Below are 25921 nucleotides of genomic sequence, written 5' to 3'. Positions count from 1 at the left end.
GAGTAACCTTTTGGATTCAATCTTTAGGAAAATGTATTATGATCTCAAGGAAAGTTACAAGATTCAATATTCAATTAACCATTTACATGTTATGTGCGATTTATGACTGATTTTGCAGTATCAATCACTATAATTCTAATGCGCTACTAACGCAGTAAGAGGTGTTTATGCATATGTTGACCCCTTTTTGGTAATTACGTCGATTGTAAGTGCCGTTTGCAATGTTTTAATTACTTTCTTTGTTCAATTCACAATATTTTAATTTTAAATACATTTTCAAAATTTTCATGAAAATTAGCATGAATCTGGAGGCATGCTGCTTTAAAAGCGTAAAACAAACATAGACCTACTTTTCGTAGACGCACGTTGTGTTTATCCAGATAAACAGAAGCAGCTGAAGAAAACAGACTGTCATCTCATTGGTCAAAAAGTAAGGCAACGACTTAAATATAATATCCTAGATACAAAACTGGAAACCATTGGATAAACATATTTTTCAAAGCGATGCTATTCTAAAAGTTTGATAAATATGCAATATTAAGGATTAGATAATTATAGCAATTATTTTAAACGAATGTTCTATTTATAGAATAAGATCGCCCTTGACCTTTGGCAGGACAATTGAAGAGTATTTAATGAAGCACTGCAAGGCAATAGGGAATTAACTTGGAAAAAAAAAATACCCGGGACGGGTTACTGAAGATTAGCGCCGCCTTACGAATAAGTGTTCGTCCAATCAGGCGTCAGCACCGCCATTTTACAGAATCTTTTTTTCTCAGAGTTTTTCTCTCACTAAATCTGTAATGTCATTGCCTTTGACCATTACCACAAGCAGCTTACACAAAGTTTTTCAAGATTTAGATTAATTCTACATGCACATATAAATAAACATTCATTTTCATATGCCTGAAAGGGCATATTATGTTATACCCCCTGGCGTCCGTCTGTCCGTCCGTCCGTCCGTTAGCAATTTGGTATCCGGAGCATAACTTAAGTTCCATTTGGCTCACAATGTTCAAACTTCATAGGATGATTGTCCATATTGGGTAGAAGACCCTTTTGATTTTAAGGTCAAAAGGTCAAAGGTCAAGGTCACTATTACCTTGATACTGAAAACAGTTTCCGGAGCATAACTTAAGTTCCATTTGACCCACAATGTTCAAACTTCATAGGTCGATTGTCCATATTGGGTTGAAGACCTTTATTGATTTTGGGGTCACAAGGTCAAAGGTCAAGGTCACTATTACCTTGATACTGAAAACAGTTTCCGGAGCATTACTTAAGTTCCATTGACCCACAATGTTCAAACTTCATAGGATGATTCTCCATATTGGGTAGAAGACTCCTATTGTTTTTAAGGTCAAATGGTCAATGGTCAAGGTCACTATTACCTTAAAACTGAAAACAGTTTCCGGAGCATAACTTCAGTTCCGTTTGACCCACAATGTTCAAACGTCATAGGATGATTTTCCATATTGGGTAGAAGACCACTGTTGATTTTGGGGTCACAAGGTCAAAGGTCAAGGTCACTATTACCTTGATACTGAAAACAGTTTCCGGAGCATAACTTAAGTTCCATTTGACCAACAATGTTTTAACTTCATAGGACGATTGACCATATTGAGTAGAAGACCACTGTTGATTTTGGGGTCACAAAGTCAAAGGTCAAGTTCCATTTGACCCACAATGTTCAAACTTCATAAGATGATTGTCAATATTGGAAAGAAGACCAGTCTTGATTTTGGGGTCACAAGGTCAAAGGTCAAGGTCACTATTACCTTTTGATACTTAAAACAGTTTCCGGAGCATTACTTAAGTTCCATTTGACCAACAATGTTTAAACTTCATAGGACGATTGACCATATTGAATAGAAGACCACTGTTGATTTTGGGGTTACAAAGTCAAAGGTCAAGGTCACTATTACCTTGATACTGAAAACAGTTTCCGGAGCATAACTTAAGTTCTATTTGACCCACAATGTTAAAAATTTAGGATGATTGTCCATATTGGGATGAAGACCCCTACTGATGTAAAGGTCAAAGGGTCAAAGGTCAAGGTCAATATAACCTTAAAACTGAAAACAGTTTCCGGAGCATAACTTAAGTTCCATTTGACCCACAATGTTCAAACTTCATAGGATGATTGTCCATATTGGGTAGAAGACCACTGTTGATTTTGGGGTCACAAGGTCAAAGGTCAAGGTCATTTTTACCTTGATACTTAAAACAGTTTCCGGAGCATAACTTAAGTTCCATTTGACCCACAATGTTTAAACTTCATAGGACGATTGTCCATATTGGGTAGAAGACCATTATTGATTTTGGGGTCACAAAGTCAAAGGTCAAGGTCACTATTACCTTCATAATGAAAAAAGTTTCCGGAGCATAACTTAAGTTTCATTTGACCCACAATGTTCAATCTTCATAGGATGATTGTCCATATTGGGTAGAAGACCACTGTTGATTTTGGGGTCACAAGGTCAAAGTTCAAGGTCACTATTACCTTGATTTTTAAAACAGTTTCCGGAGCATAACTAAAGTTTCATTTGACCCACAATGTTCAAACTTCATAGGATGATTGTCCATATAGAGGAAAAGACCCCTATTGATTTTAAGGTCAAAAGGTCAAAGGTCAAGGTCAATATTACCTTAAATCTGAAAACAGTTTCCGGAGCATAACTTCAGTTCCGTTTGACCCACAATGTTCAAACTTCATAGGATGATTTTCCATATTGGGTAGAAGACCACTGTTGATTTTGGGGTCACAAGGTCAAAGGTCAAGGTCACTATTACCTTGATACTTAAAACAGTTTCCGGAGCATAACTTAAGTTTCATTTGACCCACAATGTTCAAACTTCATAGGATGATTGTCCATATTGGGTAAAAGACCCCTATTGATTTTAAGGTCAAAAGGTCAAAGGTCAAGGTCAATATTACCTTAAAACTGAAAACAGTTTCCGGAGCATAACTTCAGTTCCGTTTGACCCACAATGTTCAAACGTCATAGTATGATTTTCCATATTGGGTAGAAGACCACTGTTGATTTTGGGGTCACAAGGTCAAAGGTCAAGGTCACTATTACCTTGATACTGAAAACAGTTTCCGGAGCATAACTTAAGTTCCATTTGACCCACAATGTTCAAACTTCATAGGATGATTGTCCATATTGGGTTGAAGACTACTGTTGATTTGGGGTCACAAGATCAAAGGTCAAGGTCACTATTACCTTCATAATGAAAACAGTTTCTGGAGCATAACTTAAGTTCCATTTGGCCCACAGTGTTCAAACTTCATAGGATGATTGTCCATATTGGGTAGGAGACCCCTATTGATTTTAGGGTCACAAGGTCAAAGGTTAAGGTCATTATTAATAAGTTAAGTATTAATAAATCTACATCTCTAAAATTTGATAGGATAAACAGCTAATTCCCATGTCTTACAAATGCTTCATCCTTACTTTAAAAAAACACTTTCGGGCATATAATGCTCCGCCTAGCGGTGCTCTTGTTATAATATAGAAGGCAAATTCACAATAATGAATTAATTTTCTTAATGTGTGTTGCAAAATCATACTTAACATATACTATATGTAATTTTATATACATGTATCAATTGAAAGGAAATCGGTATGGCTGATTCATATGTACTAGTAACTGGACAGAATAAATGCTGGTCATATATGACAGTAAAGGTCACCAAACAGGACAATGACGATAATATAGCTTTTGTCTTGATTAAAAAGCGTCATATACAAGAGTATAGAGTAACTTTCCACATTTAGTCACGTGACCAGCTATTGCAAGCTTATACTATCCCCATTAAGCAAGATTCTTAATTACTATTGACTTATTCTTAGTAAACATTCGGCATGTATCTTCTTTTTGCACATACTACTTAAAACACAAAGTAGTAGTAGTAGTAGTAGTAGTAGTAGTAGAAGAAGAAGAAGAAGAAGAAGAAAAAGAAGAAGAAGAAGAAGAAGAAGAAGAAGAAGAAGGAGAAGAAGATTTTTTATTGAATTAATACATTTACATTTATCTCGTTATACATCAACTAGTAATACATATAAAACATTTTGTCCTGGTTGATATTAAAATATAATAATAAATGTTTCAGTTTATACAATCTGGGGTATACGCTCTAATAAGTACATGTATGAAAATAGATATTGAATAACAGTAATTTGTCACTTACAGTGGGTATTATGAACATGGTTAAAGTCTAGGATATAAATTCAATAAATCAGTTCTTTTCATGATGGCTAAATAAATAAATTTGCTAAGATTGGTTGTTTGACTTAAGCATACGTATGAATTTGTACAAACTAGGTCTAGGATAAAAATGACGTTTCATAAATCGAATTCTTAAATCATGGTAAACACTGCATATAAGAATAAAATGATACTCGTCTTCAATCACAGAGCATTACTGGCATAATTGGCATAATCTTTCTTGGCTTTCTATTCTGTTTCTACTATATCTACCTGTTTGAATAGATCTTCAGAATTCAGACGCAAGAAGGACATGTATATTTTCTTCTTTTTTTTTAGACATTAAGCCTCAGATATGATTGTGTTTTCTTTCTGTCAAACATGTGTTTTATAATGTTTATAATGATGATTTTCAGAACATTTAATATGGTAATCTCCTGAAGTAAATAGTGTTGAATGTAAAACATAATTAATGATAAAGGTAGTAAAATCTAAACAAATTGGTATTACAATTTTCATACAAAATACAATCTGCACTAATTGCAAAAATAAATAAATAAATAAACAAATAAATAAATAAAAAAATAACTGAATAAATAAATAAATAACTGAATAAATAAATAAATGAATAAATAAATAAATATATAACTGAATAAATATATTAATAAATAAATAAAGAAATAAATAAATAAGTAAATAAATAAATAAATAAATAAATAAATAAATAAATAAATAAATAAATATATATGAATAAATATATAAATAAATAAATATGTAAACAAATAAATAAATAAATAAATAAATAAATAAATATAAATAAATATATAAATAAATAAATAAATAAGTAAATAAATAAATATATAACTGAATAAATAAATAAATAAATGAATAAAATTGAAAGCAAAAAAAAGGATAAAGTGGTTCAGTTATTTGGCAAATGATGACTGGTAACATTTTAAGAAGTTTGACAGAAATAAAGAAGATTTTATAAAATGACCAATTTTAACCAAAAAAAAAAAAAAAATAGAATCTATTAAAAAAAAATAAAAAAAAAATAAGAAAAAATAAACAAAAAAATAAATAAAAAGAAATAAATAAAAAATCTTCATCAGTTGTGAAATAAAATGCACGACCTAGGATTTACCCTTACTTTCCATATATGTCGCAATCTGTTGATTGGTCTGTAGTTAATCCAGTTTATTTCCTGCAACAGTAATACCATCTTAGGATACATATTGTTTCGCCAATTAGCATTTCAAAAGATTATTTTGTCACCAGTTTTAAACCCACGCGTTTGATAGAGGAAAGGCGATAGATAAAGGCAAACATCCGTCTGTTGGTAAAATCTAAATCTTAACAAATATTGTAGCTGTCCAATCTGCCAGGAATTAATGACCAGTTATTTTATTGATATACAGTAGCATATTACTTTCAACTCGTTTGGAATTCAGGCATTTTTTTCAAAAAAAAGTTGAAGCTACATAAGAACAAATATTTTGTTAACAATGATTAGTTCCATTTCTAATAGACAATAGTCGGTGTGTGGGGAGGAGGGGGCAGGAGGTAATGGCCCTCAAGCTACTCTGGATCCACGCAGCTGAGAGAGTTTTGGAAAAAAGCAAATCTGTCGTTACAACTATTGTCTAATTTTACCCCATGCATTAATCTTTTGAATCATCGTTAACTTATTTGTAGTTAACACCATGCATATGTGTTTTGAACCATTGACAACTTTTTGGTAGTGCATGCACACGTCTTTTGAACTATTGTATTATTTAGTGGTAGCTTACACAATGCCTTACGAAGTAACAAGTTATTTTTCTTGATATCAAAATTCCGTACTGTACTGTATAGTGTCTCTGGTACTGTGACTTCTTTAAGATCGTGGGAAATGCGATACATCTTGTCCATTTTTGTCTGCTGTTGTACATGTTAAATGGAAACCCAGCATAACGCAGCCATTTCTTTTGTAACAAATAAACTTAACATTTCATATTTGACCTCGACGGCTAAGGTGACTCAGAGTTCAAGGTCACGTTTGAATAAATCCTCATGCCAGTTTTGTCATTAGTGCTCTTTGTCTAAGAAAGAATCAAATCCATAAATAAATAACAAATTATGACAATGTAAGCAAATTTCAATCATTTGACCTTGACTGTCAATGTCAAACAAAGGTCAAGGCAATATCAGAAAAAATAACAATATGTTTGTTGTCATATGTGTTCTTTTGCCAAAGTTTACATCAAATCTGTAAGTACTTAAATAACAAAATAATGACAATTAAAGCAAACTTTAATACTTTGACATTAACAGTCAATGTCAATTAAATGTCAAGGACATAATTGAATTATTTAACATACGGTGTCCTAAGGGTTCTTTTGTCCAAAAATAAAACAATTCCAAAAATAGACAACAAAAGGTTCATGTGTCTAAGTATGAAGACAATCGATTAAGAAATACAAAAAAAATAATGGCTAACGTTTAAACTTCTTGACGGCAACGGGAACGTCAACCCGGCTGTTGAAAAAGCTTTTCTTCGAAAAAGTCGAGCTAAAAACGAATCTTACACTCGTTGTCATTTCTTAAACATGTATTAACCCTTCTCACAATATTATAATTTATAGAAGCTTCATTGCAGTCAAACAGCTTAAAAATGCTAAAATATTTGAAGTTTTTTTTATTCTTTCAAAGGTAATCCCGAGCAATTAAAACGAAAAGAGATGCAAAAGGCAATAAACGTGTTTCATTTTTTTTTTTTGGTAATATGTTTTAAATAGTTAAAAATGATTATTCTGAAAGAAAAGAGAGTTAATTTAAGTTAAAGATATAATATGCTTAAATTTGATATTCGAAAGTATTTGCTACCCAGCCTAATAGTAAATATGAAATAAACATGTTTTGACTTCATACAAATTACATATACATATTTATATATATATCATTTTTAAAATTCTACAAACTATCTATAGGTGGCCACAATATGAATATATAGTGTCATTAAAAAACTGGAAGTTTTTTTTATTTTAAAAGAGAAGACCAACTTTATTCACCTGTAATAGAGAACGCAGCTTCTCCACATGGTACATGGTTTATTCATTCTTTTATTCAAATTAGACATATTACATATTCAGTAAGAATTTTATAGATTTTTACAAATTTCTGTGATTAAATCATTCTACTTTAAAATGAGCATGGTGTATCTGTAAGGACAAAAAAAAAAGGAAAAAAAGGTGATCATCTGAAATTTTACACATCGTTTTTGGACCAGACCCAATGGTAATACTTAAAGTATTAAGTGGAAGAACATACCCCTATTTCAAATACCTGTATGATATCATTTTGTAACAAATCATAACATTTTCACTTAAAATAGTATGTCAATACGCTCAGCAATATTGGAAAAAAAACTATTTAAGTGATCTCATCAATTGAACCATTTTTTGTCAATTACAGTGTTTTGAGTACTTGTATTTTTTAGGTTTCATTTTTAAGGGAAGGGACGTTGATTATTCTGAGCGGATAAAAGACGTACCACAGTACGAGATTTATTCAGTGGTTAATGTGTCGTCATCTCTATAAACATTTTTACAATAACAAAATAAACTGTTTCCTTATTTATAGTGACTTTTTTCAATGATGTCCGCAAATGAATATTTATGATGATAAATTAATAAGCTTGGTTGATTTAAATACGTATTTTTTCATACCACACAATAGGTAAAGTATCAAATTACTGGAAAGTATTATCATTGAAATCGAACACGCTAATTGCCGTAATGTACTAACCATCCGGGCTTGAATGTACCTATTGCGCATGAGCGGAGTTTTGATTGGACGACATTTTGTGGGAGTATTCCGGTGACTGTTATTTTAACAATTTGTGTAAATAGACATGAATAATAGGGGAAAGTCAATTGACGAAGTGTATTTATACTTTTCGTATTTATTCATGTCATGTAAGTCAGTGTCGTGTTAAATACTGATTAGAATCTGAAAACGAACTTATAATGGTTACAAATGGTTAAATGATTGCCTGGATGAGTTTTAACTTTCCAACTTAACTCTTCAAAAGTGTCACTGTCATTTTGGTAATTAAAATCCACTAACACAAGGCAATATTCGATGGGCTTTGGGACAGTTAATGAAAACAAAACTCAATTCATTTAAAAATCAAACAAATGTCTTTTAAAAAAAGAAGATACATTTTAAAAATTATTCCATTTTAGGTGTAGTAAGTTCTGCAATATGAACATTCCTTGTACCAGGCAAACAAATCTTGTACTGAGAAGAGTCAACTAGCACGTGCAATAGGCAGTGACCTTTTTTCGAAGCTATCTATGCTTAAAGCGGTATGTCTCCAGATCCATGCTAATATTCATGAAAAATTTGAAAAATATATACACAGGTATAATATTGTTAAGTGAGCAAAGAAGTTAATAAACACATTACAAATGGCATTTAAAATGAAGGTTAATTACCAAAAAGAAGAATGTATATGCCACCCCCCCCCCCAAATAAAAAAAGAAAAAAAAAAAAAAAAAAAAAAGACATTACTGCGTAAGTCAAGCAGTGGGAAAATGGTGATAAGTTGATAAATACTGCACAATCAGTCATTTATCACGCATAACATGTAAACCGTTACTTGAATCTCGAATCTATTACTTTGCCTAAACTCTGAGCATATGCTTGAAACAGTTTGGCTCATCTGGAAGCACGCTACTTTGAAAGCCGTCATTTAGTATTTCGAAACTTTATTTCGCCACTTTAACGCCACTTTAAGCGCACATATATAATGAGATAATAAAAAATATTTGTTTTGTTGTTGAATTCCTTATGTATCTTTTCAACACAGAATTTATTTTCATATTCAAACTATAAATTACCAAATATTCTGTAGTAAGCATGCTTTTATTAAATTGAACTGTTCGAATGTTTTAGTGTTGGGAAATGTAGGCGTTCGGTATATTTCTGTGAACGCCAAGTTGTATGTAGTGATCAGGCTATTCTATTGGTTCCCCTATAACCATACACAATGAGAAATTGCCTCAAAATATACCTTGATTAAAATTGGGCATTTATCCTTAAGATGTATTGCATTCTATGAGAATGTCTATGAAATGCCTGACAAATAAAGATTGTCTAGTCGTGAAAGCGGATTACCATCTTTTTATAAAAAATCATTGCTAATAGGCGCGCGTTGTGTTTATCCAGATAAATACGGCGCTTTAATGAATGGTAAAAATACTGTAAACTTTTTAGCAGCCACATACGCACACTGATAAATACCACCCGTTCTTATAGCCGTTTAAATATTATATATATAAGTATTATTGAAATCCTAACTTTGATAGAATTTAAGCATTAATTTTAACTCTGTGAAATAAACATTAAACTAAACACCGCACGAACGCACACACTCAAAAGAGGACAATGATACAAAGCTTATATACCTTCATTAAAATTGAATATAAATATCAAATTCATTACTTTTAAGACAGTTCCCTAAAGGATTATCAGGCGCCCAGTCAGGTACACTATTTCGGTTGTCCCAGCTAGGTACTCTTTCGGGTGTCCCAGCCAGTTACTCTTTTTAGAGTGTCCCAGCCAGTTAATCTTTTTGGATGTCCCAGCCAGGTACTCTTTTTCGGGTGTCCCAGCCAGGTACTCTTTTTCGGGTGTCCCAGCCAGATACTCTTTTTCGGGTGTCCCAGTCAGGTACTCACTCGAGTCAGAAAACTAAACATGTGAGGTCTTCCCCAAACAGTTAACTAATGAATATAACGGTCGATTGCGATTTGACATGAAATAAAATTATCTACTTGGGATAAAGAATTATCGGGAAGCTTCAAATATACAAAGCAGATTTGTTCTTAAATACCAATATTTATTTTGTTTAATATGGCGGCCATTTCTCTTGGAGCGGTGGTGGTGGTGGGTGAAAAGAAATATTGCACTTACATTTTAAAACTGTAACAAAAACGAACAAGTTTTAGGAGTTTTTCATTTGCAATATGTTTGCTTAATAAAACCTGTCATTTTCGGACTACAGAAAGAGTAAATAAAAAGAAAAGATCTCTATCTTCACATACTTAAAAGCCCTCCGTTTTGACAGAATAAACAGTGATACAATTTCCTATCATATATATAACTTTTAACCTACACGAATTATGGAATGGGTTTGGTCAACTTTGACTTTGGAACAATTCATGATATCAAACTATGTCAAAAATTGACCTGCCACTTGTATAAAGCTTGCCTTGTTTGGCCCTAAAATGATTGCTAAGGGTAATCACTTTCAGCATTTTAAGGGATAATTTTGTCGTTGGTTATCAAAGCACTCTTTGACATGGTAGCTTATAAATTGCAGATTTGTGGCCCTTTGGCAGACAGGCGCAAAGTGTATCTTTGAAGGAAACATCTGTATACGAGAATTTTACCTTAAGCAATTATGTCAATACATAAATATTAAAGTTATGTCAATACATTATTCCACTAGTTTTTGTATGGTATTATTATTACAGTACTCAACACTGATTCTGGACCGCCGCTAAGCGTATCGAAGTCATTCATTTATTATAAATTGAGATATATTACATATCACGTACATCATGTATCATATTTTATTGCTTTCTTTCACCAAATGTATAAAATTTGTTTTTTTACATCAAAAATATAAAAAATGTACATAGAAGATAAATTCAATACTTCTTCTATCATAATCGATGGTTTTTCTTTAAAAATAAAACATTTAAACCATTTAAATACGAGTATTTCTATCATGAAGGGGTCACACGGTTCCATAGTAGCAAAGATCAAACGGTCGTACGCAATTTTGTTCGGATACGTTATCAAGTTCATTTTATTGATACAGAATAAAAATAAATTATTCTTTTCACCCAACAAATATTGCAGATGATGAATGAATCATTAAGTTGTTCACCAATAATTAACACTTCAGCCCATCCACATTATTGTTATGTTTATTTGACTCCCCTCGTCACAATTTTCGACTAACAAAGAAGCAGCCGACACATCCTATTGTCCCTGTAACACGACGCCTCACTCACGACCAAGCGTATAAATCAACTATTAACAACAATTGTATTATTGTCAATGCGTGTATATACCGCAGATATTTGTTAAAATGAAAAAAAGGACGAGGCAGGCTAATCCGCTAGTTTCCTGACGCTTGTACAAAACTGACAGGCTATGTCCGGGAGATTCCAAATGAATTCATGACGTCACGTTTCGCGCGCACATATCAATTGGCTAAAAAGCGACGCAGGTACGACATTGCTATATAAGTTGGGAATTTTGTTAGTTTAAATTCAGAATTTAATGAAGACACAGCTAAGAAGGAACATCTTGAAGGTAGGTGGTCTTTTAAATGTTTTTTATATTAATTATTGTGTTCTAGTCTTTTCAAATTATGTTATTGTAGTTTCTATTCCAGTCTTGTGTTTATAAATGAGATAAAGTAACGAAGTTTTTAGTTGCAATATTCTATCTTTTTCATTGGAATTTGCTTTATTGCAATTTGATAGTATTAATAGAAAACATAAATGTAAGAAAAGAACAACATAACGTACATATTTGGTTTCTTTATCATACATTGCTATTTTCTTCAGTAAATTTCATACTAGACTATTTTTTTTAAATATTGTGTTTCAAATTCTAACACAAACCCTTTGATCTTAAACCTGATAGCCGTCGACAAAAGGTTTCTTAGGAATTAAAAATTTACAGTTTCTATTTTTGCGTCGTTCTCAAATTTCACACTAACGATAGGAATTAATTATTTACAGAAAGTCTTTTTATTCCAAATTTCTTTTTAGCATTAAATTATCTTTAGTCATTCACTAAATAAAATTCTCAAAAATACGTTGAATATATAAGTTAAGTCTAAACAATACTTTATTGCAATCAAACCTGTATACGCAATAAAAATACAATGAAATACAAATACATGTATTCAAATTTATTATGGATCAAAATACATGCTTACATGATTTAAAGTGTTGAAACATCACAAATATTGTATTATATTGTCATATTATTAATAATACATGTACTATCCTATTCAGAGACAAAATAACAACAAAGAAATTAAAACTTTTCGTATTTAAATATTGCACAAGATTTTTGTATTGTTTATCAGTCAACAAGTTGTTCACATAGATTGGACTTTTCAGAAACTTTCCACTTTATGTTACTTTAAATTTGCTTTTAGGATTTGAATGGTCAAAAAACACAACACGTAAGGAACTGAACGCTAATAATCAAAAATAATAAATTAACCATTCATATTCATATGTTAAAGGGACTCCGCTGAGGTTTTTTGACATGATGGGACTGAAAATATATTTTCCAGATAAATGTACCATTTGATGTAGGTTTAGACCACTAATCTTTGTGCAAAATTTCAGAACATTCGCGCACTTCGTTTTTTTTTCAGAATAATTATTCAAATTGTAAAAATATGACCCAAAATGAAAAGCGGGTTAAGAAAAGCATAAAAATTACGATTTTCAATTTATTTCAAAGTATATTTCTTAACTATTTTTACTCATTTATGTAAGAAATTCAAATGTTATGTTTTTTTGGTCCCTTTGCGACCAGCATGGATCCAACCCAGCCTACGCATCCGCGCAGTCTGATCAGGATCCATGCTGTTCGCTTACCAACCCTATTACAAGTAGAGAAACACATAGCGAACAGCTTGGATCCTGATCAGACTGCGCGGATGCGCATGCTGGTCTGGATCCATGCTGGTCGCAAACGCACTATGCTGGTTTTGTCGTGACGCGGCTAAAATAACCTCACACTTTGCAATTATCAATTAAAAAACGTCAGCGTTGCATAACCTATTATATTTTGTGATATAAATTCAACAACATTATATCACTTTAAAGTGTACATTAAAAATTCATACTTTTTAAAATTCATTTTACACTGTATTATTTTATTGCATCTGTTAATAAAAGTGTTAATAAAAGTGATTTTTCACGGATACAATTATCCATGATTTTTAGGGCGGCCAACATGCGTCATTGCCAGTCCTTGAAACATATGTGCTGAACAGAAGACAATAACAATTATAATTATAATAGTTCACCCTGATGCATACACTGTCTGTTACAAGATTGATTTACATTGCTTCATTGAAATAAACTTAATAGATAAATAATTAATGTTTTTCATCATCGCCGGCGAATCATCGGATGGTACTGTTTTGAAGATATTTATAAAAGCAATATATATGCATAATTGGACCTAAAGTTGTACCATAAATTGTTTATTTGAAATGATATATTTTCGTACCATGTATTTTACGACAATGCTTTGTTCATGAAATGTTTATAAAATTTATCAATGCTTTTTTTGAATAGCAGGGTAATTTGTCACACTGAATAATCGTTATATATACATTTTGTATATATACATCATTGTATTTCATAGAACTATACTTGCGGCTTCATTTTTACAATATCAATTCTATAGTCAATGCCGACACATTATAACAGGCTTTTAGGCAACCAATAATTGTAACTATGAGAACAATCGATCTGTTCATATTTTGAAGCAAAAGTATATGTAAAAAGTGGTAGTTTAGCAGCATATATTCATATCATTACATTTAAGCATTATACTTCCAGATTCTTGCTAATTTCAATGAAAATGTTTAAAATGCACAGAAAAGTAAAATATTGTGAATTGAACTAAGAAAGTTATTTAAATGTTTCAAATGGAACTTACAATCCACGTAAATTTAACAGAAAGAGGGCAAAATATGCAAACATGGACTTAACTGCGTTAGTAACACAGTAGAAATATGTTAAAATTACTGCAAAAATATGTCATTAACCAAATAGTACATGTAAATTATAACTTTGATCTTGAATTTTGTTTACTTTTCTGAATATCTTATTACATCTTTTTCTTAATTTTTCTTTAAATAGTTTGGCTCATGGAGGCATGCAGCTTTAATAATATTAATACTTTAACCCACAACTTACTGAAACTTTTATCTAGACTTATTAAAATCTGGAAACAAAGTGATCGCTCGGAAGCATTAATCACAACAAAATTACAAGAGAATTGCACACTCGGTTTGATTGAGTCTGTACATGAGGGATAATGAATACGTGCACCTTCCCTCACGCCTCCTAGCACCGGCTTAAGCGGTACTCAATTCTCAATACGCAATAGAGCTGGCATCAATGATCTTAAGGGACCAGAAAAATATAACATCACTTATAAGACTTATAAACAAATTCAATGTTTTGAACGGCCCGTTATCATTATTTTGAATAAGATGATCGAACCTTAAAGTAAGGGCATCACCAGTGTAAACTAAGACCATACTGCAAGGACCTTCAGGCTGGACTGACTCTATACTGGTGACAAAGGCTAATCAATGTCCGTCTGTCCGTTTTAGGACGGTTCACGATAATGATGAACTGTATTAGTCAATGTCGGTTTAAAGCAACACGCCTCCAGATTCATGCTAACTTTCATGAAAATTTTGAAAATGTGTTTAAAAGTAGTATTTAGTGAAATAACCAAAAGGAAGCAATTTGCAAATTATCAATGGCACTTACAGCCCACGTAAATTATGAAAAAGAGGACAAAATATGCAAAAATTGCCCTTACTGCGTTAGTAACGCAGTAGAAATATAATTATAAATACTGAAAAATCAGTCATTAATCGCACATAACATGTAAATTATTACTTGAATCTTGAATAATTTTACTTTTCTTAGAATCTTAGTACATTTTTCTCAAATTTGTTTTTATTGAAATATTTTCGCTCATCTGGAGGCATGCAGCTTTAAGGACGGTTCACGATAATGATGAACTGTGTTGTAAAAATAGCCGTATACCGGTCAGTTTGGTCTTTAAAACATGCATCCAGATTCATGCTAATTTTCATGAAACTTTAAAAAAACGTATTTAAACATAGAATATTGCGAATCGAACAAGACAAGTAAAATAATTAACAAATTGCAAACAGCACTTGTAGTCCGCATCAATTACCCAAACAGAGGCCAAAATAAGCAAAAAAAAAAAACACTATTGCGTTAGTAGCGCAGCATAAATATAGTGAAACATACTCAATCGCACATAATTTGTAAATTATAACTTGACTCTTAAAATGTTTTGATGTTTTTAATCTTAGTTGATTTTTCTCAGGTTTTATTTTCTTTATAATATTATACTTTTGGCTCATCTGGAGGCGTGTCGCTTTAAAACACTATATCATTCGGATAAATGTATGAATGACGTCACAAATATTAACGGTAAAAATTCATATCAATATAAATTTTGTACGTATCATTCTGAAGAAAAAAGACTATAGAATAATACCATACAATAATAAATCACATAAGCAAGTATATTATATGTGATATATTATAAGTAATTATATATTCTGTATTGTATCGATATGCTTTATGGACTAATTATTTATTTCGATATTAATTAATGAATGACATGGTGACATTAAATATTTAACATAATGCTTAGTAATAATATCAAAATTGTTGACTGTCTCCTCAGAATGCTTACATTTACGCTATAAAATAAAATATAAAATAGTGTTTGCATTGTCTTTGCCCAGTGGCCATGATCAACTAAAATTAACGTAGCTTTGTAAAAAAATAAGACGCTTTGTAAAATAAAAAGTGAATTTTCACTACACAGTATAATATTTAATTTGAAATGAGAATGTATATGTGTTTCTTTATAATCAGTTAAATAATCTGTAAATTGCCTTTTTTGTCTATACTATACTAGCATGAGTAGTTTAAGAGAAACGAAATTTTATCAGTTTTTGCAAAGCTAAAAAATAAAAAAATAAACAAACCAAAAACAACATCCATCCAATAATTTTAAGTATATCTGTTATCCAGTAAGTGACATTGACATTTTGAGTATATTAAAGAAATAACATCGGCCTGAGAGGTGTATATCGGCTATTTAACACCAGTTTGGAGTTTTGATGCGTAGGAATTGACCACGAAGACCGTAGACCTGAGTGGTTTATTTTTTCGCACCAAAACGACAAAACCGGTGTTAAATAGCCGATATAAACCTCTCAGGCCGATGTTATTTCGATTCTATCACGATGAAATAAGGAAGATCACTAATGTTATATTTTCAAGCGGAAATAACTTCTGGTGCAAAAACTTTCTAGCTTAAGTTGACTTAATACATTTCTTCAAGTTAAACTCAGACTCAATCAAACCGAGCCTGCAACATTTTCAATTTTGTCGTGCTGGACTTTCTTTAGGGATACTGTTTTTCTCTATCTTTAATCAGTATAGCCTTGCCATCTAATTTCTTTGTTTGTGTATATATGCATACTTGAAAAATGATTTGTAAAAGAATTCACATTTATAATTACGACTTCATTAAGCTTTGGTATAAATGATACGAAAGTTCTTACTCTGCTCTCGTACGATCCTTAATGTCCATCTTCCTGCAGGGTATCTAACTGATGGTCCTGTGCGTCTTGGGTCATGTATGGGCGGTGGTAGGGGGTGCTGCGTTTTGTAAATGTCGTTCTCCATTTTTAATCCTATATTTTGTATGTTTTATACATTTTGATATTGTTGTTTTTTATGTAAGCCTTATAACTTGGAATATAGTTGAGTTTATTAGAAACAGTTTTCAAGGCTATGTTACAATAGAACTCAAATGTAATGGACATAAGAAGAAAAGAAAATATGCAAGAAAGCAAGAACAAATTATGCAAAATTAGAATCTCGATAAGGACTATATATTTTATCTTAATTTCATTTAATCAAAGACTGTAAGTTTCAAGAGCAATGGGCGGGGGTAACGCTTACAGAATGAAAACTCCTTTTCTTGTACGATGTCTATGTATGTCTATTCAATATTGCTGATTATCATGTATATATGTATATTTATTAACAAATCATACATCTTAATTTTCTAAATATGTTTATTGCTTTCTTATAGGTGATTAATTTTTATTTCGTGTATGTTGTATACTTGACGCTTTTCCGCTCAACTTTCTTTGCCACGTGACTCACATTTAATACAAACAAAATTCTGATCTTTTTTGTGAAAAAATAATAGAGGAGATAAGAATCCCTAAAGTAAACCCAACACGGCAAAACTGAAAATGTTGCAGGCTCAGTTTTATTGAGCCTGTTCATGGACGGCACTGTCAAGTGCAAACTACCGTCCACGCCTCCTAGCACAGGCTTAAGCCAAATTCAACATTTAACATGAACTGATGAACTGGTACAATTTTTAATCATCCGCAGATGTGTTCATATGGCAGTTATCATGGAACCTTCAATGTGACAAAGTCAAGATTCGAAAGGCTATTATTTTTTTTACCAAGCTAAGTACACGGAGATTAGCAAAGTGACAGAAATGAAAGAATATGTTTTGACATTTAACAGACACAACGGAAATAATTGCGTCCGAGAGATGGTAATTAGCTAATGTGCACGAACTTCTCGTATAATCCATCCAATCTATTGACAGTCATTGTAATCTCTTCTTATAATCACTACAAGTGTATGTCCTTTCCTCAAAATATCAGCGAGCCATGTAATAGTCTTTTCCAGTGTTTAAAGTTTTATGCAAATTGACTGACTTACTATGTAACATACCTTTTCAAAGTTTTAGGCAAATTAGTTAACTTGCTATCCCATGGACCTTTTTTAATATTTACTATGCTATACAAATTGGCTGACTATCATATGAACGTTACCATTGTTAACTGTTTTATGCAAATTGGCTGACTGTCATATGAACGTTTCCATTGTTAACTGTTTTATACAAATTGGCTGACTATCATATGAACGTTTCCATTGTTAACTGTTTTATGCACATTAGCTGACTATCACATGGACTTTTCCATTGTTTACTGTTTTATGCACATTAGGTGGCTTGCTTTCCCATGGACGCTTTCTATGGTTACAGTTTAATGCAAATATTATTGGCTAACTTGCTTTCCGATGGACCTTCTCATGATTACAGTTTTATGCAAATTGGCTGACTTACTATGCCATGGACCTTTCCTATGATTACCAAGTTTATGCCAATTGCCTGACTTGCTTTCCAGTTACTTCACATAGGGTGGGGAATAAAACATATTCAATGGTTGAGAAGAACACATATTTTTGTTTGTGATACAGTTTGAGTTGTTCTGGAAATATATAGAAAAGACCGGCTAAATTTGTCAATGTAACTGAATGGGAAAAAAGCAGCATCTACTATTACATATACAAAACTACCTAACACATAAATATATACGATTGTCAAAAAAAAAGAACGCCGCTTCAAGCATATCTTTGAAGAAAAAAATTGGAACATTAAAGTTTGCTTAAGCCGGTGCTAAGGGGCATGGATATTAGATTGCATTGATAAAAACACCCATGAAAATATTAAATCAGACTGAGTGTGTGACACTTTCATTTTTTGTTATACTATACAAGCTGTAAGCGTTCGTCATTCTCTATTAGCATATGATGTACATGCATATAAATAAGAAATTGTATTATGCCAACAGTTAAATGACATAATCACATATTTTATATCTATTCGCACTAGAATTATCAATCTACAAATAATGCAATACAAAATAAAGTGTTTCGAGGAAAACTGTTTGGAGTTATTTGCACGTATATTGATATTGTTAAAGCACAATCACTGATTGTATTTCACGGCCAGATATTTAGTTTAGTATTTGCATATTGGTCATAATATGTTTGCAGAGTAGTAATATAACTGCTCATAGTTATCTTCATACAATCTGTTCCAAATTAGTGATATAGATACAATTTAAACAGTTGACGGACGTCAAACGAGGCAAAATTATAAATGTTGCAGACTCGGTTTAATTGAGTCACAGTGCTAAATGCAATTTACCACCCATGCCCCCCCCCCCAGCACTGGCTTCAGTATAACTAAATAATTCAACAAGAACAATGATATGGCGTTTAAATAATAATTTAAAAACACGTGCAGGCTGTTAACAAAAGAAGTTGTGCAATAATTATACATTTCTATATATGATATATATTTAATATATAAAGTGTTCAATGTCACATGATTATTTTGTTTGAGATTTATTTCTGTTGATTTATTATTATACTTTATATTAAAAAAATAATCATGATCGATATAGGTTTCGGCCTTTCTATTTTCTTTTATGTCATTTATAACAAATAGATACACAACAAAGGAATACATAACTTTTTATTCTATTTTGACTTAGCGGTAAATGTTTAATGCACGTGTATTGTCAGGATGTATGCTTGTGCGGGGAGCTTCCATATCAAGCTAACCTCAAAAAACAATCTAGTGAAAAAACAAACTATCAATATATGGCTACACTATGAATTATTGATTGAATACCAAATAACTAGATATTGTCATTTCCTTGAAACAAAATTATTATTTACATGTTGATGAATAACAGATAACCGTCATTGTAATGATGTGACGTTATCCCCCCCCAACCACCTCAACAAAATTAAAAAGTGAAACAATGCAGATAATGCGTTTTACAAATATGACAATAAAAGCTTTTTTGCCATTAACCATTGCGTTCAGCGTGTTTCATACCCGGCGGAAGCCGCAAGTTACCATATTATCACAAATCAATCATCAATGATGGACTTATTCTGTAGTTATTCAAGTATCGCCTTACACTACCAGACATGTCAAACTATTGCCATTTTCACCACAGAATGACATTGTTGGTAAATACTTGAAGTTGTATGTAGAGATCATGAAGCCATAACTTGCTAATTAACATGATTACAGGCAAGTTAATGACCAACTGAATTCATTACGAGCCGGCTGAACGCTTTTAGATGCCAATTGAATAACTGCTCTTTGCACTGTTAGGTAAACTGAATTAACTCCATAGGAGAAAGGAAATTTGAAATATATGAAAAAAACGTATTCATCTGCTTGGGAAAATATTCAAACAGAAAATGAGCGGTTGGTGTCTATAGTTAGATAAATGGAGGCTACATGAACTTTTTGCATTTCAAAAAAAAATCTTTTCTTTCAAAATTAAATGCTCGCGTTTTCAGTAGTGGTCGATTTACGTAAAGTCTGTATCTTACCCATATCGTTCGTATAAAAGAAAACGAATTTAATTTAGCTAGTTCAACATATTCTTTTTTAAAAATGCTGTAATGGCATATTTTCCCATGTAAAATGGCTTGCTTCTATGTAAAAAAATGTTGTTGCGGGAAAATTTTGTTGTGTAAAATGCTGTTACAGCATGTTGTTATATTGTAAAAAAGTTGTCTCCGAAATTTCTCCCAGGTAAAACATAGTCTTAACGTATTTTTTTCCGTGTAAATAAACTAAATACGGAAATCAACTAGTTTGGTCGAGCTTATTTAGAGCTAAGTAATTGCACATAACCAATTTACAAGTGTGTAAACACTGAATAGATATATGCAGTTATATATATATTAACAAACGGTGATATGTTACTATGGTTGAAATGTACTATGACAATGCTTATCATATAACGATAATCTACACTTGATTACATTTGTTCATATACATTCTATTTATGATTTGTCACCTCCTTTATTTGTTACTAATGTGTGCATTTGCCTTCCATACAACAGCGACCATAATTCTATGTCGACCGGTTAATAGTTTGGTTAAAACTAAAATGGTTATAGCCCAAAGTGTTAATTCATGTTGTATCAACAGTGATAAACTTGAATTACACATCAGTTTACATGTCATAATAATGTATGATTAACAATTTTATTGTTCCGCAAATTGAATCACGTATTGTCATAGTGATGTTACGAAGCGCGGGCACAGAATCACGTATTGTCATAGTGATGTACGAAACCACGGTTCCACTCCCTTATTTAATCGAATTAAAAAATAAATAAATAAATAAATAAAGAAATAATAATAAATAAATAAACAACAACAAAAAACACAACAACAACAGCAACAACAACAACAACAACAACAACAACAACAACAACAACAACATAAAAAACAACAACATACTCACAATGACAAAAAAAAATAACAAAAAATACAAAAGAATGAAATAAAGAACAAAAAGGAAAACTACAAATATTCAACTGTTACACCAAAAGAAACCACAAATTTCGAACCAACACAAAGAAAGAACAAATCTAAGTAATGGAAGAGACGTTTGAATTTTGAACTGATTTTGTTCATACTTTAATATGTTTTATAGATTTTTACTTGAGGAACCATTACCTACGGCGGAATATGCTCCGGTGGAGACATGCTCATCCACTCCTAACAATTTGCTTTCTGACTATGAGCGGTGGAAACTTACAAAACGAACATAGACATATTTTATGAAAGGCAACGACGATGACTTTAATTAACTATTTGTGAATTTCTTTAAAACTGATGTTTCCCCCCCTTTCTTCTCCCCTAGCGAAAAATTACTTTGTATTTTTTATCCCGGATAAATTTAATCGTAATTTTTCCGGACCATATCATTAGAGTTTGAATATTGGGGAACCCTGGTATGTGAAAGAGAAAAAAAGACTATAATCGCTTAGTACCATCCGATTTATTTTAAGTTTTAACATTGTTAGTTCTAAAGGGAGAGTATAATTGCGAACAATTTATGTATCGATCAAAATCAGCACTATTATGTAATACAAAACATGCAATATTTTCTAACACATTAGCACAGACTTTAGCAATATGTTAACTTCTACTACAAGGGGATAAAAATGATCTTAAATTCATCTGTCGAGTGGCCAAGAGATGGCCATATATTTTAAAAATTCTTCCCATGCTTGTTTTTTTGGAGTTTTTAAAAGTAAAAATTCCCAGACAGCGTGTAGCCTGAATGCAAACGACATTGGAAATTGGTCAGTTACGCGGATCTGTCGTAGGATAGACGTTTGCTAGTTTCTTGCAACACATTTTCACAAATTCATATAATTTCTCTTACGTTATATTTGTTTCTCTACTTTCATGTATTTTATTGCAGAAAACTTAAGCAACTTTAAGTGATAAAAGAAGCAAAATGAACCAGGTCTCTCTAGCATTCATTACTACATTAGTGACGTACTGCCTGATCTGCTCTGATGCATTTTATATAAATGACGATGATGAAACGCCTTCCGAACCAGGCTACAGAGATGTTCTTGATCTCGACACAGGAGGCAATGCTGGTATGTTTATTTAGACTTGCTGTAAGAGATAGATCCTTCTACTGAGATTACTTTCCAACGTTTTCGCCACAGGTGATATTGTAAGAAAGTTTCGTGCTTGCCTCTATGGGCATGAAAGTGATGATGATCTGTAAGACTGTTGAAATTAAAGCAAGCGACACCACGATACTAGTAATTTTTTTTTCGAACGTAATTTATTAACAAAAAGCAGACTACTTGTTTAAAGGAAATTTACATCTCTTTAGATATCAAACGTTTCTTCTCAAAATAACCAGGACTTAAAAATAAAACCAAAAACGAAAGAAAAAATATCTATTGGATATATATATGTCGATCCATCTGTTTCTTTAAATATTTTTTACAGCTTTTGGAGTGCCTATATCTGATGGTGCCCAGTGGCTACATTGTCATGATTGTAGACCAAAATTATAATATCCACAATAGATTTAGAATGTTGGATTCGTAATGTATTCCTGTGCCTTCAAACAGAGTTTTTGTTATTCAATAAATTACATCCTTACTCTTTGGGTAATTTTACTTTTCTGACAAGAAAAGTATCTAGTGAGAATCATCTTGTCTCATGTTTAATCTTGCCTTTGGACAACTGAATGCAAACAACAACCCCGATTATCTGTAAACAATTGTTAAACATGCCCTTAGTTTTCTCGTCTCGTCTTGGCCTCAGCCATTTTATGAATGTTAACCACACAGTTCGTCGTAGGATGGTAAGAAAATGTCGCATTAAAAGTTCCATCATCACCGTTGTATAATCACATTAACAGATGTTACAAAATGTTTTAATTTACCACATTATGCTTTCAAATGTTTAGTTATGCTTATACCTTAGGCGTATCGGACAGTAGCTTGTAAATTGCGACGAACCAGGGCGTTTCACAACTAGACTTGATAAAACCAAGTCTATATTTTTATTTCAATCATGCTCCGTGGGTGAAATTGTCATGCTCAAAATTCATATAAAGCATCCATAAAATATGTGGGGGATATTATAAACAGAAAGGTTATTGTTAGATCACATCATTACGATACTTGAATGTTAAATAAAACAAAATAGAAAAATAAAAATGATTATAATAAAAAATGGAATACTATCAATATTACTTTAAATTTATTTCATATATTCATATATAGTATTTTGTTCCAGGGTTAAGGAAGTTATTACTGAAAAAACTTCGGTTTAGAGATGTACTTAAAGAGCACATGAAGCCACCAGAGGAAATCCTTGAAAACACAAACGAGGCTGCTGACTCGAAAGCGAGACATAAAGGTAAGGATGACAATGCCGGTTTTGTGATGTTACATTCTCACTTCTTGATGATGAAACTGTCAAGTTGTTATGACTGGAGATTTTAATATATCTTCAAATAAATTCAATAGGTTGTAGCAGCATTTAACATACGGGGTTGTCAAATATAAATTTACATTCCGACATCTACCATAAGTAATTACTTTTGCCATGTTTCGGAATGCAAATGATACAAGAAAGAAATTATTATCAAATTATGAAGTTGTTTTTCTGTTTTTAGTTATGAATAGCTCCAAGAAATCTTGACTATAATTATTTTCAATGTTAAGTAGTTTTGAATGCATCTTACTTTTTTATATTTTGAGTATCATATCATATTTATATCTAAATGTGTATAACAAAGACATTCATCTGTCTATGTTTATTAAAAATAAACTTTGACTTCATTTTCGTTGTAAAAATATGGTTGAATATAATAACGACTCTTTTTTGCAATAATGTTTTGCAGCCGCTAAGCGACATCAAATGGAAGATTTAATGTCACGTGTTCAACAATATATAAGCCACATGAAGGAGCGACAGATTAAGGAATCAATGTCGTTACCAAGTCTACGATTCGGACGATCTGGTATCAACTGGAAAGACATCCATTAGCTGTGATAAATGAACATAAACAACAATCTAGTCATAAAAATATAGAAATCTATATTTATCTATATTGAATATTCCTTATTTCTACATTGTGGGTCTTATTAGAAACACAGACAAAAATAGACACAATATAAATCAATGGAAATTGACTAAACTAGATATAAATAAACATGACTTGGAAAATGCTACAACGTTGACATATTTGGATAAATTGTTCAATGTGTTATTTTAACACCTAATAAATACTAAGTTTCGATCTGAGCGTCCTATGTCAGGTTACTCATACATATTTATTCTCGTGTTTGTTTACTATTGTGAAGAATCTTTAGGCATCTTATTTATCCATAATAAAAATATACAAAAAGTTAATTTGAACGCGCCTACAGTTAGTTTTATGTACAGAATAAACTCGTTATTACCATTTGTCATTACATGAAATCAAACCGTCTATTAAATAAATTTCATCCTACTGAAAAAATGTGTTTTGGGGGAATAAAGTTTTCAAGTTAGATTTATCTGTTGTTTCTTTGTTTGTTTATCTTTGTTTAGACCAATCAAGATGCTTGTCTAATTTTCAATAAAAAGATAAAAAGGTTCGTTTCCGTAAACCTATACAAATAATATTCTATAAAAGATGAAGTAATTCAAAAGCAATGGAACCAACACATATTTTACATCCCAAACATCTGCTCAACAGTTCTCATTATTAACGACTTGCCAACAAATATCATGGAGGACCTAAACTTCTTGACATCTGCTATTACGAGTTTTATTATTCAGATTAGTAGAGCAATGAGGCCTAGCATCGTACATAAATAATACCTATCTCCGCCAACATCACAGTACACACATATTGATCAGCTAGCTCACGAAAGGTGGGTGGGTCTACTCAAATATCTAGTCGTTCCTGCAATAATGCATGGAGGTGCACCTGAGGTATTTCCCTACCAGTAATGATATGATCATCACAGTTATGATGTGACTTAAAACCCCACGAAAACAAACAAACATACACGCACAATGGTGTTGAATGACTGCATATCAATACCATAATTATATGTATGGTGGCTGATATACGCCATGTCGTATTTTCGCTTCTTCACCTTAAAATGCAAAATTTGGGAAAAAGGGAAGAGTCGTTGTCTCTTCGTGTTTTCGCTTTTTCAGATGTCTGATGCAAAAATGCGAAAATACAACAGAAATCAAAAAAAGCATAAACAACAAGAGACGTGTTTTCGCATTTTCAGATGTTCGAGACAAAAATGCGAAAATACGACAGAAAACAAAAAAAAAAAAAAAAAAAAAAAAGCGAAAACAAGAAGAGACGTGTTTTCGCTTTTACAGATGTTAGAGACAAAAATGCAAAAATACGACAGCAATAAGAAAAAGCGAAAACAAAAAGAGACGTGTTTTCACATTTATGCTTTTTCAAGCCAAAGAAGCAAAATCAAGACATGGCGTCACAATCAGTCACAATAGTTGCAAAGAAGCAAAAGCATGACATAGCGTAAATCAACCACCATAGTATGGTGTCTTATCTACGCTTTGTCGACAAAGTCTCTTCCAGTTTTCACTTTTTCGGATATTCGAGGCGAAA

At 31.9% G+C, this 25921-nt stretch overlaps 1 protein-coding gene across 1 annotated transcript; it reads left to right on the top strand.

Annotated features, from left to right (window-relative positions):
• The first annotated feature begins 11456 nt into the window (after positions 1-11456).
• On the top strand, positions 11457-24839 carry LOC132738905 (uncharacterized). The gene is made up of 4 exons (XM_060726513.1): positions 11457-11583; positions 22226-22409; positions 23572-23694; positions 24182-24839. Exons 2-4 carry the CDS (start codon positions 22262-22264, stop codon positions 24325-24327), a joined length of 417 nt encoding a protein of 138 aa, XP_060582496.1. The 5' UTR covers positions 11457-11583; positions 22226-22261; the 3' UTR covers positions 24328-24839.
• Positions 24840-25921: the final 1082 nt, after the last annotated feature.

This window comes from Ruditapes philippinarum, unplaced genomic scaffold, assembly GCF_026571515.1.
Source record: "Ruditapes philippinarum isolate M1 unplaced genomic scaffold, ASM2657151v2 ctg1910_1_1_1_1, whole genome shotgun sequence".
Lineage (NCBI taxonomy): Eukaryota > Metazoa > Mollusca > Bivalvia > Venerida > Veneridae > Ruditapes > Ruditapes philippinarum.
The sequence above is the reverse complement of the archived record's forward strand: the minus strand, read 5'-3'. Positions and strand labels throughout refer to the sequence as shown.

Bases quoted from the DNA above. Each gene is read 5' to 3' on its own strand.
- LOC132738905 (XM_060726513.1), top strand. From the start codon at position 22,262: ATGAACCAGGTCTCTCTAGCATTCATTACTACATTAGTGACGTACTGC. The intron at 22,410-23,571 runs GTATGTTTATTT...ATTTTGTTCCAG, and splicing joins CGACACAGGAGGCAATGCTG to GGTTAAGGAAGTTATTACTG. The intron at 23,695-24,181 runs GTAAGGATGACA...AATGTTTTGCAG, and splicing joins CTCGAAAGCGAGACATAAAG to CCGCTAAGCGACATCAAATG.